This window comes from Sorex araneus, chromosome X (genome assembly GCF_027595985.1).
Source record: "Sorex araneus isolate mSorAra2 chromosome X, mSorAra2.pri, whole genome shotgun sequence".
Classification (NCBI taxonomy): domain Eukaryota; kingdom Metazoa; phylum Chordata; class Mammalia; order Eulipotyphla; family Soricidae; genus Sorex; species Sorex araneus.
This window is the reverse complement of record NC_073313.1, coordinates 265,707,845-265,722,870: the sequence shown is the minus strand read 5'-3', so window position 1 is coordinate 265,722,870 and position 15,026 is coordinate 265,707,845. Positions and strand designations below refer to the sequence as shown.

The following is a 15,026-nucleotide window of genomic DNA, read 5'->3' as shown; positions in this document are numbered from 1 at the left end:
GGGCTGGCCTGGCCTCCTGTCGTGTCCCCATCGGGCTGTCAGGAAGGAGCTGGCTCCGTCATCTGCCCGTTATCACTCGATAGTCTTTATCTCCTTGGGAATGATTAACTAATCAAACTCCGGTGACCTCGGGGTCAATAAAGTGTGTTTCTCACAACCCTCGCGAACAGGAAACTAATGACTTTCCTCTGTTCTCATTGATAGTGCCTAAGGATAATGCTGGAGAAGGCCGGCCTGCAAGGTGAGTGCCGGGGCTGGGATGCCCTCCCCAGCCCTTGCCTTGTCAGTTGTCTCAGCCTAAGGAAACTGCCCTGGCCTGGCCCGTCTCTGGGCTTGTGAGCTTCTGCGTGGCTCTTGCTTGCCGACAAAAGAAATGGCTGGCAGCTCGGCCTGGGCCAAGGGCCTGGGGGGCACCGCCCGGGGGCCATTAACGGCTCTCAGGAGTCCCTCCTCTCACAGGCGAGGTTTTCATTTTGGTTTTGGGGGGCCGCATGTGGCAGTGCTTGGGCTGAGTGCTGGCTCTGTGCCGGGGATTGAACCGGGGTCAGCCGCATGCAAGGCCCGCGCCCCGCCCCGTGCAGCCCCTGGGCCGTGGGGCCTGCCACGCCACGCTTCCCGGGCAGTGATGGAGTGGCCAGAGCGCACGGGGGTGTGCTGCCAAGGGAGAAACGCCGCCTCCGGCTGGCTCCTGGGCCAGGCTCTGCTGGGCCCCCCCCCCCCCCCCGTGCTCTCTGCCCTGAGACAGACTGAGAACAGCGCCCACCCTGCCCGCCGTCCTGTGTTCACTATTAACCTGATGACGTTGTTTTCAGCACGCTTAGATTGTTTTATTCTTGGTATAACCATCACGTTAGAAAGGGGGTTTGAGGGGCTGGAGCGATAGCACAGCGGGTAGGGCATTTGCCTTGCACGCGGTTGACCCGGGTTCGATTCCCAGCATCCCATAGGGTCCCCTGAGCACCGCTAGGGGTAATTCTTGAGTGCATGAGTCAGGAGTGATCCCTGTGCATCGCCGGGTGTGACCCAAAAAGCAAAAAAAAAAGGGGGGGGGTTGAGCTGGGCCTGCTGCGGGGGCCCGTGCACGAGGGGGTTTCTGCGGGGGCTTCGGGGACGTGGCCTGTGCAGTGTCGCTGTTGCCGCCCGAGCCCAGGTCACTCGCCGGCTTCTCTCAGCCTCCCCAGGCTCCTCCTCCCCGTTCGTCCCTAGCAGACGTGTGCGGAGCCGTCTGTGGACAGGCTGCCGACTCTGGACGGTCACTCACGGCGTCCTCGCTAAAAAGCTGTGGCAGAAGCTCCGTTTCTTGTCAGAGCAGGCGGCTGACGGGCGCAGGGCAGTTTGAATGTTCATGTTACCAGTTGCCGAGCGACGTTAGCGCTCAGGGCCAGGAAACTCAGCTCCGTGGCCGTCTTAGAGGGGCCGCTTGGTGGGGCTGGAGCGATAGCACAGCGGGTAGGGTGTTTGCCTTGCATGCGGCCGACCCGGGTTCTAATCCCAGCATCCCATAGGGTCCCCTGAGCACTGCCAGGAGTAATTCCTGAGTGCAGAGCCAGGAGTAACCCCTGTGCATCGCCGGGTGTGACCCAAAAACAAAACAAAAAAAAAAAGGGCCGCTTGGTTACGTGTACGTCCAGGCTCAGCCTTGGGGGTGTGAGTAAAGGTCAGCAGTCGCAGCAGGGGTTCGTTATGTTTGCTCATGAATGGTTCTTGGCCAGTTAGACGTGAACCAGCCAAATCGGGGGCCAGCTTCATATTTTCTGTGCTGTATAATGACTTTCAAAGTATTTAATAATTATTGGTGGGTCAAGTCCCATTTTCTGGCCATTCATCTAGGAAGGTCTTACGTGACAAACTGCTCCTCTGAATTCCTTTTTAAATCTAGTTTGGATTCCCCCATAGGACACACGTGGCATTTACGAAAGATGGATTGGTGCTATGAAGCCGGGGAGCCGTTAACGGACGAAGTAAGATCACAACTGTGCACTTCATCACTAAAAACGGCTGGCTGTGCTTTCATGCCAGAGGCCAGCCCTACCCCGGGGCTGACTGGCAGCCAGGGCGTTCCTCTAGCGTCGGAGAGGCCTGGACGGGCTTCTGCTCCCCCCTTTTCTGTAGTAGGTCTAGAGACTCGGGCAGTTTCAGTGAAGTCGGAATGTCCTGGCCCCTGTGTTCAGTCCTCTCCTGAGACGGGAGTCCCACCTCGGAAACAGGGACTATTCACCCAGAGACAGCCTCACAACAGAAGGGTCTGAAGTAAAGAATCTGAAGGTTCTGGGGCTGGAGCGGCAGCACAGCAGGGAGGGCATTTCCCATGCACGTGGCCGATCTGGGCTCAATTCCCAGCATCCCATAGGGTCCCCCGAGCACCGCCAGGGGTACCCCTGAGCATGCTGGGCATAACCCAAAAAAGGAAAAAAAAACCTGAAGATTCTGATTTTAGAACTGCTGGGGTCTCAGAGCTGTAAGCTGGCTTCGTGCAGGCAGCAGCTGTCAGCCCGAGCCGGCTGGGCGGCACAGACCATGTCTCTCGGCCCCAGGGTGTCTGAGGGGACCCTGAGGGGCAGCCTGGGCCAGGGACAGCGCAGCAGGGAAGACGCCAGCCTTGCACCCGGCCCCCCAGCGTTGATCCCGCACCCCATACGGCCCTCCAAGCCCGGCCAGGAGTGGTCCCTGAGCAGCACCAGGTGTGGCCCGAAACAGGAGACGAAGGAAACTTCCTGGCCCAGACGCGTATCCTTGGAGCCGCCCGGAATGGAGGCAACCGGGATGGTGCGGCCGGCACCTGCTCGTCTCCTCCTCCCCCTGCTTCCTGCAGGTGGCTGCCTGCGGGTCACTCACTGGCCCAGTCCGAACACTGGCCACACGCCACCAGACACCCTCCTGGGTCTTGGGCTGGAAACGGGCTGCCAGAGGCAGAAGGGGGCCTCCGAGACGCCTCTGGGCACCTGGTTGGGGTCAGCAGAGCTGACCCAGGGTATCGGGTCCCCGGGGGCCACGGCGTCCACACGATACCCACATTTCCTCCGAGCAGCCCCTCCCCGGGCCGGCAGCCAGTGGGGCAGCGCGTGACCCCGCGTGAGGTCGCCTGCTGGTGTCCAGTGCCTGGTGTTGAGGCTGAAACGGGGCGCCCCGTCTGCCGCCCTCTCTGCTCCCGGCCTCGCAGGGTCAGCTGCCACTCGCTGTGGCCCTCACCCCGCCCCGCCCCACCCCTGCTCCCGTCTTCCCGTTGTGGGCAGCGGCACTGGGATTCCCTCTCTGCCTCGCTTTCCCCCGACCTTCGCCGTCACACTTCAGACCCGCCACGTGAGGCACGGCCGCCACGTCTCGCCTTCCCGGGTCCCCTGACTCCAGCATCTGCTTCGCTGCTCGTGCTCCTTGACGCCCCAACGCAGTGACCAGTGCTCCAGTGGGCCATGCCTTTCAGGGTCCGAGAGTGACCAGCAGGAACCCAGTCAGCCCGTCTGTCCTTCCAGGGCGCGATGCTGAAGGAGCTGGCCGTGCGCTCCGGGGACACTCTGCTGCTGATGGAGGGGACGCTCCCGCCGCCGGTAAGACTCGGCTTCCGGCCGTGGTGGAAGCAGCCCGGCTGTTCCCTAAGCACGAAGGCGGCCCCTTCTCAGGCAGGGGAGGGGGAGGCGGCAGTAAGGAGGGGGGCAGGCGGAGCGCATGCTGGCAGCTTCCTTGCATGCACCCTTCAGACAGCACCACTGCAGCGCTCCAGCCCTGAGCAGGGGTGAGTCTGCTGTGCCTGGGGGCCGCCTTTTACAGGGGTGAGTCTGCTGTGCCTGGGGGGCGCCCTTTACAGGGGTGAGCCTGCTGTGCCTGGGGACCACCCTTTACAGGGGTGAGTCTGCTGTGTCTGGGGACCGCCCTTTACAGGGGTGAGTCTGCTGTGCCTGGGGGCCGCCCTCTACAGGGGTGAGCCTGCTGTGCCTGGGGGCCGCCCTCTACAGGGGTGAGTCTGCTGTGCCTGGGGGCCGCCCTCTACAGGGGTGAGCCTGCTGTGCCTGGGGGCCGCCCTCTACAGGGGTGAGCCTGCTGTGCCTGGGGGCCGCCCTCTACAGGGGTGAGTCTGCTGTGCCTGGGGGCCGCCCTCTACAGGGGTGAGCCTGCTGTGCCTGGGGGCCGCCCTATACAGGGGTGAGTCTGCTGTGCCTGGGGGCCGCCCTCTACAGGGGTGAGCCTGCTGTGTCTGGGGGCCCGCCCTTTACAGGGGTGAGCCTGCTGTGCCTGGGGGCCGCCCTCTACAGGGGTGAGTCTGCTGTGTCTGGGGACTCCCCTTTACAGGGGTGAGTCTGCTGTGTCTGGGGGCTGAGCTCCAGACTTCTAAAGGGGTGAGCCTGCTGTGCCTGGGGGCTGCCCTTTATAGGGATGAGCCTGCTGTGTCTGGGGGCCGCCCTTTACAGGGGTGTCTGCCTTGTTCGGGGGCCACCCTGTAGCTCTTCCACACGTGTCTGCTGTCTGGCGCGTGTTGCTGCGTGCAGCCCTGCTGGGCCCTTTCCGTGCTCAGGGCCCTCTTTGCTGTGCTCGGTAACGCTACCCGTTAGGGCCGTGGAGACCATCCAGTAGGTCGGGCGCTGGCCTTGCACACGCCAGTCTGGGTTTCATCCCCGCACCCCGTTTGGTCCCCGAGTCTTCTAGGAGTGAGCCCTGAGTACCATCGGGTGTGACTGAAAACCAGAGTAAATAGTTTCATGGCACCAGGGTCAGGGACACTGTTCCTGCGTGCTGGGTCACACCCCTGCCCCAGCCTGTCCGTCTGTCCCCACAGCTGCCTGTGGCCTCGGGCCCCGGGGGGACGCACAGCGGCCAAGGGAGGGGTGGCTGTCTCTTCGTGCACACAGACACCACTTGCACCCGTGTCCGTGTCCCCGTTGTCCCTCATTGTCCCGATATTCCGTCTCCACGTGTGAGTCTGCCCAGAGCCCCTGCTGACCCCACAGACCCGTCTTTGTGTTGTTCTGAATTCTGAGGTGATTTCCAGGGCGGGTTTCCCACGGTGCTGCCGCTGTGCTGTGTCCGCCTGTCTCGGGTCCCTGAGCCCGCGTCACTCTCAGAGGCCGCGTCCTGCCAAACTGCCCCCACCTGGGCGTCACACGCAAACTGCCTCGAGCAGCCTGGCCTCGTGGGGTTATTGTGCCAGAGGGTCAGGCCTGCTCTGTGTGGCCGGGACCCGCTCTGTGTGGCCGGGGCGTCTCAGTTCTGGCGGCCCCAGGTCACTCCTGCCCCCCACTCCCTTGGTCGCTGCTGTGACCCGGGCTTGCACCCACGTGGTCGCAGTGTCACCCTGGGCCCACACGGCAGCTGAGGGGCTCACACCGTCGCCTGTGCTGCGGGGTTGCCGGGACCGGCTCCGCCTGTCGCCCACAGGGCGGGTGTCCTGGCCAGCGCTGGCCGCCTGAGGCAGCAGCATGGGTTCAGCTCTGGGTGCGGGCGGCCTGGGACGCACGGTGAGAGATGGGCCGTCCGTCCCACCTCACAGGATGGGGATGGGGCTGGTCTCCAGCAGCCCCGCCCTGGGGAAGGTGCTTTCACTTCCTTTGTCATGAACTAAGGATTTAAAGACTGAGGCCCTGGGGGAGGGGGTGTCACTCTCTCCATCTTCTGCATCTGGAAACCCAGTAAACGGCCCGGCCCCCCAGCGTCCGGGCCTGAGCGAGTGAGTGGGCGTCGCTTGCACCCGGGGCCTGTCAGGATCAGGACGTCACCCAGCACGGCGCCCGAGTGTGTGTTGGCGGCTGTGTCCCGCCCCTGTCGTGATTCCTTCTGTCGCCGCGTGTCCCAGTGCCTCCAGCTGTCACCACACACGAGCACATGCCACACCGCTCAAGTCAAGCGGACACGCGGCCGGCCCTCGGGGACGGGGTCAGGGCGCTGCTCTGGTGCCCGTGACCCCAGCTGGACTGCTCTGCCCCTCAGGGCTTCCTGAAGGTGCCCATCTGGTGGTACCAACCGCGGGGGCCCTCGGCCCACTGGAGGCGGGGTCAGGAGCCAGCGAGCTGCGCGCCGTCCCGGGACGCCCAAGGTGAGAGCAGGCCGGGTGGGGGAGGAGAGCCGCGGGCTCATGGCCAGGCCTGTCCCCAGCACCCGCCGTGGTCGCGTGTGGAGTGGCCGTGCCTGCTCTCGGGCCCCAGAGCACACCGTACCAGGCGCCCCCGGGTGTGCAGGGGGGTGACCACGGGGTGAGACGCATCGCGGCCCTCGAGCAAGCTGAGGCCCTCACGCCCGTCCCCCAGGCGACAGCCCCCTCCTGTACCTGGGCGACGTGGAGCTCCCCTCGGACGCCACGCTGCACGACCTCAAGGCCCAGGTGAGGCGCCTGCTCCCCACCCCGCCCTCGCAACACCCCGCAGACACGCGTCCGACACCTGCAGAGCGTCCTCCCCTTGGCTGTGTTGTTTCGGCGTCACTGTGACGCGTGTGCTGTCGCACTGATTGCAAAGCACATTGTTGGGGCGATGGTGCAGGGGTGAAGGGGCCTGCCTCGCATGCGGCCGACCCCGGTGACCCCCAGTACCACGTGACCCCGGAGCACAGAGCTGGGAGTAGCCCTGGAGCACCACTGGATGTGGCCCAGTCCTCCCTCTCCCCCCCAGAAGAGAAAGACCTGTTACAGCTCCCCGGTCACACCCTCAGCCTCACGCCAGGGTGTTAGCTTGGGTCCTGAGCACTTGTGTGAGAGTTAGGGGAAGGGCGTTTTGCCCCGAGGGGAGGCTCGAGGGACGGGCACAGCACCTGGCCAGGGCACGGGGACACCTCCTCGTCCGCAGCCGTCACCCGGCCTAGCAGGGCCCTGGGGGACCGTCCTCGCGCTGATGCAGCCGGCAGACCCGGCCCTGCTCACAGAGCGCCTGACTGTTGTTCCCGAGTCAGAGGGAGGAGGTTCGCACCCTCGGGCCGGGCCCCAAATCCAGAAAAAAAGTTTTTCTTAAAAAGCTTGAGACGTGGGGGCTGGAGGGATAGCACAGTGGGTAGGGTGTTTGCCTTGCACTCGGCTGACCCGGGTTCGATTCCCAGCATCCCATGGTCCCCTGAGCACCGCCAGGAGTAATTCCTGAGTGTAAAGCCAGGAATAACCCCTGAGCATCACCGGGTGTGACCCAAAAAGGAAAAAAAGCTTGAGACGTCCCTGGGCCCTGGAGCTGAGGCCGCAGGGGCTGGTCTGAGGCGCCGTGTCTGACGTGTCTGTCTGTCTGTCCGCTCTCTCCAGGCCATGACCCTGCCCTCCTTCTGGGAGTTCGTCGTCCCGTCCCCGGCCTGCCTGAGGGCCTGGACAGTGGAAGGCAGACGGCCCGGCCGGCTCCTGCGCCGAGGCCAGCAGCCTCTCAGGTGGGTCCCGCCGCCCGGCCCTCGGGTCCTGTGTCAGCGCGCGGTCAGGCCAGCGCCTCGCCTGGGCTGCTGTGGGCCCCGGGCACCGTGGCCGCTGGCCACCGTCCTCCCGGCTGCTTCAGCCGCAGTTGGACTCGTGGGCGGCCGCAGCCCTGCTCCTTGTGAGTTTGGGTCCGGGGTCCCTCGAGAAGGGGCTCTCCTCGCAGTGCTCCTCCTGCCTCCCGCCTCCCAGAGGAGCAGCCCCCGCCACGTCTGTACGGGCCCTTGGCGTGTGTCTGTGCGTGGCCGCTGTGCGCTTTGGTGAGGCCCCTGAGTGCTGATTTCATCCCGGGGGAGCCCCAGGCCCAGGGCGCCCCTTTCCCCACAGCCACCCCAGCACGTCACGGCCAGGTCCCTTTCCGGGGACTCCGGCCTCTGGATGTCCGGTCCCGTCGCCTTCTCGCCTGCCGGTGCAGGCTCTGGTCGCCCAGCCTGGTCCTGTGGCTTTGGCGCGTTTTCCTCCATGCCCCGTGGTGCCTCTTCAGTCTGGGCGGTTCCCTTTGCTCACGGACTCTCTCGTCTGCATCTCATACCAGTCCCAGGTCACCCGAGTTCCTCGGGGTGTTCTCCCGGTGCCCTGACCGCGGGGCCTGGCCTCGACTGTGCCGCATTCCTGCCCGTTTGGGGTCTGTCGTGGCCTGGTCCGGGCAGTCTCGCTGACGGGCTGGACTCGGGAGCGTGATGCCTTCGGCCTTGCTCCTCTTTCCAAAAAGTTTTGTGGGTATTTTTGGCTTTTGGGGTCATACCCGGCAATGGTCAGGGGTACTTACTTCTGGCTCTGCACTCAGGATGCTGGGAATCGAACCCGGGTCAGCCACGTGCAAGGCAGATGCCCTCCCCGCTGTGCTGTCGCCCCAGCCCCCTTTCCAGAGCTACCTGGTGGCCTGGCTGGTTTTCCTGGAGGCCCGTGCAGATTTTAGGGTTCCTTTTTTCTGTGGGAAGTGTCGGACTGGGGGGCCAGAGAGCACATCCAGGAGCTACCTCTAGCCGCAGCCACGGTCCCCTCAGAGTTGAGGGTGTCGGAGGGAGGCGCCTGTACTTGGTCCCGAGGAGGAGCTGCCGGGCCGTATGATTGTCGTACCCTTGTGACGCACATTTCCCACGGGTCTGCTTTCTGATCTGCTCTTTGGAGGAGAGGTTGGGCGCACACCCAGCAGTGCTCGGGAGCCACCCTGGTGGTGCTCGGGATCGAGCTGGGCTTGGCCCTGCCGCCTTCCTCACGCAGGCCACTTGCATTCTGCACTTCCCTGAGCCCGTGATTTCCCGGTGCGGTCGGGACATCTCTCCTCACTCTGTCGGGGGGTGGGGGGCACGGGTGCTTTCTTGGTTCGGGAAGTGCCTCTGGGCCTTGCCGGATGGCGAGTGAATATCTTCCCCCACCCAATAGAACGTCTTCTTATTTTAGTGGTATTTTTCCTTGCCGTGCTGGCTTTTTAGCTTGATGCATTTCCCTTGTTTGTGTTTTCCTCACCAGTGCAGTTGAGTCACAGAAGACCCCAGGCCAGTGTGACAGGATGCTTGCCCGGCTCTTTCCAGTGTTGTCTGGGCAGTCTGCCGTCTCGGCCTGCGCCCCGCTTTGCGTCAGCTCTTCCCACAGTGGGAGACGACGGCCCCGTCTGTCTTTGGCCAGTAGCTACCCGTGTCCCCGGAAGGCTTCCTTCCCCCCCCCCCCCAAGTAACCCTGTGGCCACTGCTGCACTCTGGGACCCTCTGCCTCAGCGCTTTGAGGTTCCAGACCAGCGTTTGTTCCGGTCCTTGAATGTTGCTGGATTCGGGTCCCAGCCGCGCACAGCAGGTGCTGGGTTCTGCTGAAGCGTTTTGCGTTTCTGCAGCAGAGATGCCTGTGATGTTCTTTCCTTACGGTGTCCGCGTGGTTTTGTTGCCAAGCTGATGCTGGTCTCACAGAGGCAGGAAGGGTCTGAGAATATTTCATACCCTTCTTTAAATGATGGCTGGAATTTGCTCATGAAACCATTTTCTGAGTAAGGTCTTTCCATCCCTGCTCAATTGTTGGTTTATTTACATCTTTCTATTTGTTCATGAGCATATCTTGGTAGATTTTGTTTTTCTAGGAACTTTTCCATTTTTACCTCGGTTTTTCAACTTGTGGCATGAAATTATTCACTTGTAGTCTCAAACTTTGAGTGTTCTTAAGCAGTTTAATATGCAGCGTAATCTTCTGCCTATGAAGAAAGCTTAAAACTAAGCAATATTTCTTAAAATTAAATGATGTCACTCAATAGCATTTTGTTCCTTTATTATCAGGGAATATAAGCTGGGAAGGAAAACGGAGATCTGCCTGGAGCCGCTTCAGAGAGAAGAAAGCTTGGGGTAAGATGGCGCGGTGTTTCTCCCAGAGTCGATCTGTCTGCCCGCAGTCCCGTGGGGGGGAGGGGCACCGGGTGGCTGGCGATGACACTGTCACACTGTGCCCCCCGCGCTCTGCCTGCACGCCCCGGCACCCGGCGGGCAGCTCCGACTGTCTGTCTGTCCGTCTCCCACACTAGAACAGAAGCTCCACAGGGGCCCAGGCTTTGTTTGGGGGTCAGTGCTGTGCCCCGGGTGCTGAGCAGGCCCCGTGATTGTCTTCAGTGAGGATCGACAGAGTCGCCCCAGATGCCCAGTCTACACCCCTGACCCTCTTCACCCGAGGAAATTCTCTCATGAGAACGTTTTTTTGTTGTTGTTTCTTTGCTTTTTTGGGTCACACCCGGCAATGCACAGGGGTTACTCCTGGCTCTGCACTCAGGAATTACCCCTGGCGGTGCTCAGGGGACCATATGGGATGCTGGGAATCAAACCCAGGTCGGCCGCGTGCAAGGCAAACGCCCTCCCCGATGTGCTATTGCTCCAGCGCTCTCAGTGTTTGGTCACTGTCCCCTTATATGGACATTCTTGCTCGAGGAAATGCCCCCAGGGATTTCTGGGTCAGATGTGAGGACACTGTCTGGGGTCCCCCCTCCTCTCCCAGATCCCTGTCGCATCCCCATCTCACAGACAGTCGTGTCCACTGTCCAACCTCGACCCCGGCTGTGGTCTTTGTCAGCCCTAATGGGCCACTGTCCTCTGACCGCCGGGGTTGTGCGGGGTCTGGCCCGTCTCGGGGCTGAGGGTCCCTGTGACCCAGTGCACCCGGGCCCCCAGCAGGCCCCACCCTCCAGCCCTGTGTCCTGCTCGGCCTCTGCCCCCTCTGCCCGCGGTGCTGCACCCCTGCATCTGAATCTCCTCCTGCCCACCAGCTTGGCCCTGTCCCCCCTCACCGGGCTCCTCTCAGGGGCGGCCGCCCCCTCCCCTCCTTCCCCGAGCCCTGACGGTCCAGGGTCAGGCGGGCTCCCTGGGGGACACGGGCCCCGTCCCGGGAAGTGGCGCTCTCCACGTCTCACCTGCCGGCGCAGCCCACAGGACGTGCTGCTCCGCACGCGGATGCGCCTTCCCGGGGAGCGCGAGTACGCGCTGTCCGAGGACCTGGTGTGGGACACAGCGCAGGGCTGGACGGCCAGCTCCCTCCGGCAGTGCATCGCCCGCTTCTACGCACTCCCGGTGGAGAAGACGGAGATCGCCAAATACTTCCCCGACAAGTTCGAGTGGCTTCCAGTGAGCAGCTGGGTAGGTGGGGGCGCGCCCGCTTGCCCGGGTCGGTGTGCGTCTCTGGCGGGCGGTGCCACACTCCACCCTGGCCTGGGAGCCTGTCGGGACCTGCACGTCACTGTCCTCGTCTGATGGAAACCTGGTGCTTCTGCAGAGCCAGCAGAGCACCAAGAGGAAAAAGAAGAAGAAGCACAACAGCCTGCAGGGGGCGCCCTACTACCTGAAAGACGGGGACACAATCGGTATTAAGGTCAGTCCAGCGGGCCCCTCGCCCACAGCCAGCCGCTCCTCCTGCTGTCCAGGCACAGGTGGTCGGTGTCAGGAACTCAGGGCCGGGGGAGGAAAGTGCTGGACGGCTCCTCTCAGGGCCCAGGGCAGCCTCAGTGTCAACGGAGTCCGCCAGCATCCTTGGGCCGTTGTTCGCTGGGTGCGGCGCCCGCGGTCACCAGCATTTGCTCTGGCTTCTTTATGCTCGACGTCGGACTCGAGGATTCCCTGCAGCTAGCCCTCCGACTTACTCTTCCTGTGCTTTAAGCAGCACTATTACACGACTAGGCTCCTAGTACTGGCCCCCTTGCGCTTGGAAGCCCACGTGGTTGCCCCTAGTAATGACTTTAACCCTGATGCTTAATTCAGAATGTCGGGTTTGTGTGAGTTGGGTCACCCAGCAGTGCTAAGGGGTTACTCCTGGTGGTGCTCGGGGAACCCTGTGGCGTGCCAGGGATTGACCTGGTTCGGCCGCATGCAAGGCAAACGCTCTCCCCACTGTACTGTCGCTCCGGCCCCACTCAGGAATGACTAATCTCAGTCCCTCGTGAAGTCGCACGTCACTGAAAAGGACTCCCGAGTCCCTTCATCGTCGCTCCCTTCCCTTCAGCCCGTGGCCAAGCAGTGTTTTCGTTCACCCGCAGAAAAAAAGGAGAAGTGAAAATTTAAAGATTCAGAAAAACCAAAAAGTTCCATAGAAAGCACTGGCCAGTGGGCAGCCCGGGGAGGCCCTGTGCGTGGACACAGCGCGGCCAGCAGTGGCCCCGCCTGGGAGCCTGAGCCAGGTGCCGGAAGTCCTCAGAGCTCGTGTCCTGAGACGAGTGGCCGCGGCATCAGGATTCGCCCCCGGTGCTGCCTCGTGGCATCCATTTAAGTCCCTTGTCTCCTGGCTCACCTGTTCTTTCGACCCGCAGAACCTTTTGCTGGAAGACAACGACGATTTCAGCACCAGCAGAGATGACGTGGAAAAGGAGAAGCAGAAACGGGCTGAGGGGCGCAGGGAGAGGTGAGGCGGGCTGGGACACAGGGCGCAGGGACAGGTGAGGCGGGCCGGGCCAACGGGCAGGGGGAGAGGCGCGGCGGGCCGGGCAGTCCTGGCAGCACTCCCTGCCTGGGTGCCTTCCTGCCCCACCCGGCGCCCGGCCTGTCTCTGCCGCCTGTTCACCCTCTTGGCTCCCTCACGGGTCCCTGGCGTGCAGGTTTGGGGAAAGCAGTGACACGTGGCTCCCCGTGCCCCTCAGGCCTCAGTGCAGCCGAGGGAGTGCAGGCAGACCCTGGCGGGGTGGGGGCTGGGGGCCAACCTGGTGTTGGGGGTGGCCGGTCACAGCCCGTGTCCTCCACAGACCGGTGGCTCTGCGCACGCCAAGCGCCGACACCTTCCAGGCCCAGACGCCACGGCCTCACGGGCCAGAAGCTTCTCTGTCCATCCACGTCGGGACCTTCAGATAGCGTCACCGTCGCCGTCCCTGGGGCGCTACCTCCCGAGGCGGGGCTCCCACGGCGGCTCTCCCCCGTGCCACGCCTCCGGCGGGGCACACCAGCATCCGGTTTCGGGCGGACACGGACACAGCACTTGGCCTTGCGCCAGACTCGGCGTGGGTGGTGGGGACAGGCAGGGCCGGGACGCACCCGCTGCCGTCTCCCGGCTCCAGCCATCCCCGCCAGCGACACGGACACCCAGGCAGCTGACACCGGGTGGGGGGCAGACAGGCAGCGGGTTTGCCTGCCCTCGGGGGGCACCTGGCCTGGTGGGCGCCGCCCTCGGCAGTCACCTGCACGCAGGAGCCATGAGGAAGGTGAGGCGGGCCGGGCTCTGGGGCCCTCACCTGCTGGGCTGCCCGGACAGTGTTGGGCCGTGTGCCGTGCGGGGCCGTGCCCTCTGATACTGAATAAACACGTTTCTACACCCGGGCTGCCGCTGTTCAGGGTGCGAGTGTGGTCTGCACCCCGACAGCGGACCACAGCTTCGTGCAAACCTCCCCAGCAGGCCCCGGGCCGCCCTGCGCCAAGGCGGGGTCCCCAGTGTATCGGACCCTCACTGGGGGGCCACTGGGGGATCCTCCCAGCAGGGGGGTCCTGGGGGCAAGACTCGGCTCAGATCCGAGGTGCCTGAGGGGCCTCTGGTAGCAGCGCTGAAGCCCCTGCCCCTTCCCTTTCCCGGACGGACCCAGACCCGGCTGCCACAGGGGCTCAGCTGACGTGGCCCTTCGGAGATGTGGGGACTCGCTGGGGCCTCCAAGGCCGGCGGCACCTTCCCGCTCGCGGCCCCCCGCCACAGACACGAGCCGCTCCCGGCGGACACCCTTGACCCCGTCAGCCCACGTGCCCTGACTGCGGGCACTGTGCCTGGCCTGCAGGCAGTTCTCTGACCAGGCTCACGCTCGGGAGAGCCGAGACGCCAACGAGATCTGGGGCTCGCCAGGGAGAGGGGACAGGAGGCCAAGGGCCACTTCTCTCCCCTCGCCTGCACGCCCCACTCACTCGCAACCGGCCCAGGCCCACCTGGCTGCTGGCACTCTGGCCACCACATCCACCCTCCAAACAGAGAAGCAAAACGTACATTCCCAGAATCCTGACACTGGTCTGGGGCCCAGAGGGCACTAGGTGTGCGCGTGCACTGCCCGGGAGAGCACCCCCGGGGCGTGGTGGGGAGGGGGGTCTTGTCTGTCTGTCTGTCCATCTCAGGCCCAAATGAGCCTCCAGCAACAGCTTCTGCAAAGGCCAGGACAAGGCAAGCGTGTCCAACAGCTGGCACCAAACCTGAGCCTTCCCCCCGCCCCAGGCCCGCAGCCTCGCCCTCCCAGAGTCTCAGGTGAGACCACAACTGGGGCGGTCAAGCCTCAGAGGCGGTGTCTGCACAGAGTCCAGCCAACGACGCACAGCTGGCCCCATCCCCGTCTCAGCCACAGCGGCGAGGAGACCCCGCCCTCCCCACGGCATGAGCACTCTGAGGTCCGCCTCTAGCCGCACACACCAGCAGCACACCTCCTGCTGGGCCCCAGCAGGAGGACAGCACCCCCCCCCCCCCCCCCGTCCTGGGACCCGAATCCACTGGCCCGCCCCATGCCCGGCTGGGTCTGGTTTCGACTGGACAGCGCGCTCGGTATTTCCATGCATGAATTTCTTCGTCGGGGAGGGAAGCCTGGGACACACCTGTTGGCACTCGGTCCGGATGTGGTGCAGGGGTGGCAACAGCGCTGGCCTCAAGCGAGGCGGGTGCCCTCCACCCGCACTCTCTGGCTCCCGGCGAGCGGCCTGGCCAGCAGAGCAGGCAGCTGAGAGCCAGGGCTGGCCGCTGCCCTCCAGCAGGCTGAGTGTCGGCTGGGCCCGGGTGATGCAGCACCCGTCTGCCCCGCCCCCTCACCAGCCGGGACTGGCAGGTGTGGCTCGGCCGGAGCCTGTCTGCCCCGGGGCGGCTGCCAGGGAGGAGCCCGAGTGGACGGGCATCCCCCGGCCCCACACCCTGCACCCGGGCTAGCGTGGCGGGAAAGGGACTCGAGGGTCTCAGGGGGCTCAGGGAGGCACAGGGCAGTGCCGCCTGCTCACACCTGACAGGACACACCCGTGTTGGCTGCGGTGCCTGGGACAGTGGCAGCTACTCTGTGACCTCAAGGCCGGATGCCAGCCGGCCAGCGGACAGCCACGGCAGCCCAGGACTGGGCTCCGGTGAGCACAGAAGGGACGCGGCTGCCAGGGGGCAACAACGCCCCCGTCAGCACTGCCCCCAGCCACTCCCCGTGCCGGAAGCACCTGGTGGAGGCTGAGGTGGCCAGAAGCATGCTGACGCGAGTGGGCGCCCTCCTCTC

At 64.1% G+C, this 15,026-nt stretch overlaps 1 protein-coding gene across 5 annotated transcripts in view; it reads left to right on the top strand.

The window, feature by feature from the left end:
- USP40 (ubiquitin specific peptidase 40) overlaps positions 1 to 13,132 on the top strand; it is a 52,843-nt gene extending 39,711 nt beyond the window's left edge. For 3 of the 5 annotated variants that reach the window (XM_055122788.1, XM_055122787.1, XM_055122789.1), the window contains 11 exons: positions 205 to 241; positions 1,897 to 1,961; positions 3,471 to 3,545; positions 5,917 to 6,022; positions 6,234 to 6,307; positions 7,208 to 7,326; positions 9,631 to 9,696; positions 10,761 to 10,971; positions 11,108 to 11,203; positions 12,135 to 12,226; positions 12,564 to 13,132. In XM_055122788.1, coding sequence (XP_054978763.1) covers positions 205 to 241; positions 1,897 to 1,961; positions 3,471 to 3,545; positions 5,917 to 6,022; positions 6,234 to 6,307; positions 7,208 to 7,326; positions 9,631 to 9,696; positions 10,761 to 10,971; positions 11,108 to 11,203; positions 12,135 to 12,226; positions 12,564 to 12,669 — 1,047 coding nt within the window. In that variant the 3' untranslated portion in view covers positions 12,670 to 13,132. Of the gene's footprint in view, positions 1 to 204; positions 242 to 1,896; positions 1,962 to 2,439; positions 2,728 to 3,389; positions 3,546 to 5,916; positions 6,023 to 6,233; positions 6,308 to 7,207; positions 7,327 to 9,630; positions 9,697 to 10,760; positions 10,972 to 11,107; positions 11,204 to 12,134; positions 12,227 to 12,563 lie in introns of those variants that run through there. The other 2 variants (XR_008627395.1, XM_055122791.1) reach the window with 2 other exon arrangements.
- The last annotated feature ends 1,894 nt before the right edge of the window (positions 13,133 to 15,026 follow it).